At 41.5% G+C, this 1,990-nt stretch overlaps 1 protein-coding gene across 1 annotated transcript in view; it reads right to left on the bottom strand.

The window, feature by feature from the left end:
* Positions 1-205: 205 nt before the first annotated feature.
* Positions 206-1,990, bottom strand: part of LOC104621801 (DBH-like monooxygenase protein 2) — a gene marked incomplete at both ends in the record, with an annotated part of 16,063 nt that continues 14,278 nt past the window's right edge. Inside the window, 3 exons of the mRNA XM_010288383.1 lie at positions 206-320; positions 606-736; positions 1,741-1,800. Of these exons, the coding sequence (XP_010286685.1) occupies positions 206-320; positions 606-736; positions 1,741-1,800 (306 nt within the window). The remainder of the gene's footprint in view (positions 321-605; positions 737-1,740; positions 1,801-1,990) is intronic.

The following is a 1,990-nucleotide window of genomic DNA, read 5'->3' as shown; positions in this document are numbered from 1 at the left end:
TAGTTGCAACTGCAGCCTACGAGGCAGGACTTCATAATTCAGGTAATTCCTTTCGGTTCCTGTAGCCATGGATAAGCTATGAACAGCTGATGTTACTCAAGGCGTTGTGTGTTGGCTCTATCTCTCAGCTGTGCTTTACTCTTGGAATGTCAGCACAGACTCCATCTCCCCGGCCACAAATTGGTCAGAAGGGGGACTTACTTACATTAATGGTTTTAATCATGACTACTTGATCTGCCTCCTTGGCTGCTTTCTCTGCAATTTTGACAGTCTCATTGTCCCAGTCAACAAAGCCCATGGCCATCATTCCTTCCAGTGCACTGAGGAGAGAGTAAGGGGCAATGGGGAGGTGGAGAAGACAAATCATGAGAGGATGAGGAAGGAGAAATAAAGAAAGGAAGGGGCAAAAAAGGTAAAGGAGAAGAGATTGTTAAAGTGTCACCATTGATAGATCCCTGTAACAAGGGAACTCAACTTGACAGATCCAGATGGATGGCTCTTTCTTCCCTATCAGCAACATTTTGTTTTCATTATCTTTTCCATTTACCATTCTTCATAGCTACATTTTGCTCTGCTACCTCCAGAAACATGTTGACTCGACTCACTCTGAGGCCTTCTGCTTGAGTACATGTGCAATGTACAAAATGTCAGGGTAGCCCATACAACTGGACATGTTGTTACGAGGATAGTAGAAGAGGAATGTGAGACACATTTCATTCATGGTGCCTGGCCCACCCTGCAAAGACACAAAGATGACTCAGAGGTCTGCTGAGAGACAACGAGGAGATTATTTCTCCTCAGGAAAGCACTCTTGTTCACAGCTCATGAAGATCCTGTCTGGTGAAAAAAAAATGAATTAATTTGTTTTTCTAATAATTAGAAACAGAGAATAAAAGTATCCTCACAAGAGTTTGATAAATAGGCTGCTCTGTGGTTTTATAACCTAAATCTACTTATTCTCTCCTTCAGGAAGACTACCACATTTGTATTTCAGTCTACAAGATCCGAAAATCTGAAACTTTGGAAAGTTCAACTAAAACATTCAGGGAATTAACTGAGCATGATATCCAGATCAGAATTTTTCAGTTGATCCCTACTTTCAGAATGGACCCAACCAAATCAAACAGTGTTGCTCTCAATCCTCTTTAGGCTTAATCTCAGTTTCTTGTGCACATTTCTAAGTGCATTAATGTCATTAACTCTTCTGCATGTCATATGCTCTAAAATAAGTAATGAAGCTTAAGTATGACAATAATTGTTTACGTGCTAAGTTCTGCAAAACTGATGCCTGGTCTGAATAAGAAGGACTAAAAAATATGTCTTCATATTTTGAGAAGCCCAAATCAGATCCTGCTGCCACATTACATCAGTTTCTGTATTTGACTTCTGCCTGTCCACTAAATCCAAGTGTGCAATGATTGAAAACCAACTCAGATGCAGGTTTTGCTACTTGCACTTGACATTTTGGACAAGTTATCTTGTATGGTATTAGGTGCAAGACAGTTTGGGATCTGTTCATAAGCCTTTAGTAGAATGGTCTTGCTGGAGAACTACTCTCCAGCCATGGAGCACTGTGCAAGGCATGCCTCAGTATGTCTATGATATTATGTCTGACAGAAGAAGTTTTTGCTAGGACCGTATTTGCTTGAGGAGGACATATATGTCTGCCTAAAAGATTTTAATGGTGATAAACTAATTTTAAAAGCAATGTAAGATTTGTAGGTAGAAAAACAAACTTACAAAAGTAATCTCTGACCGATCCAGTGTCTGAAAGTTGCATTCAACCAGGATCTCGTCCCCCTAGGGAACACAGTAGGTCACACCGTCAGAGCAGTACAAGCAAAGCAAGTTAAACAACACTGCACAACATAGGGAACCAGGAAACTGTGAAAACAATGGTTGACAGCCTGACGTGGAATGAAGGACAGAATACGGCGATGTGCTCTCACACCTCTGGTGCTCACCACCTCCCCAGCCTGCCCCCCCCCCC

The sequence above is a fragment of the Phaethon lepturus genome, unplaced genomic scaffold (assembly GCF_000687285.1).
Source record: "Phaethon lepturus isolate BGI_N335 unplaced genomic scaffold, ASM68728v1 scaffold37555, whole genome shotgun sequence".
Lineage (NCBI taxonomy): Eukaryota > Metazoa > Chordata > Aves > Phaethontiformes > Phaethontidae > Phaethon > Phaethon lepturus.
This window is presented reverse-complemented; position numbering and strand designations above follow the sequence as displayed.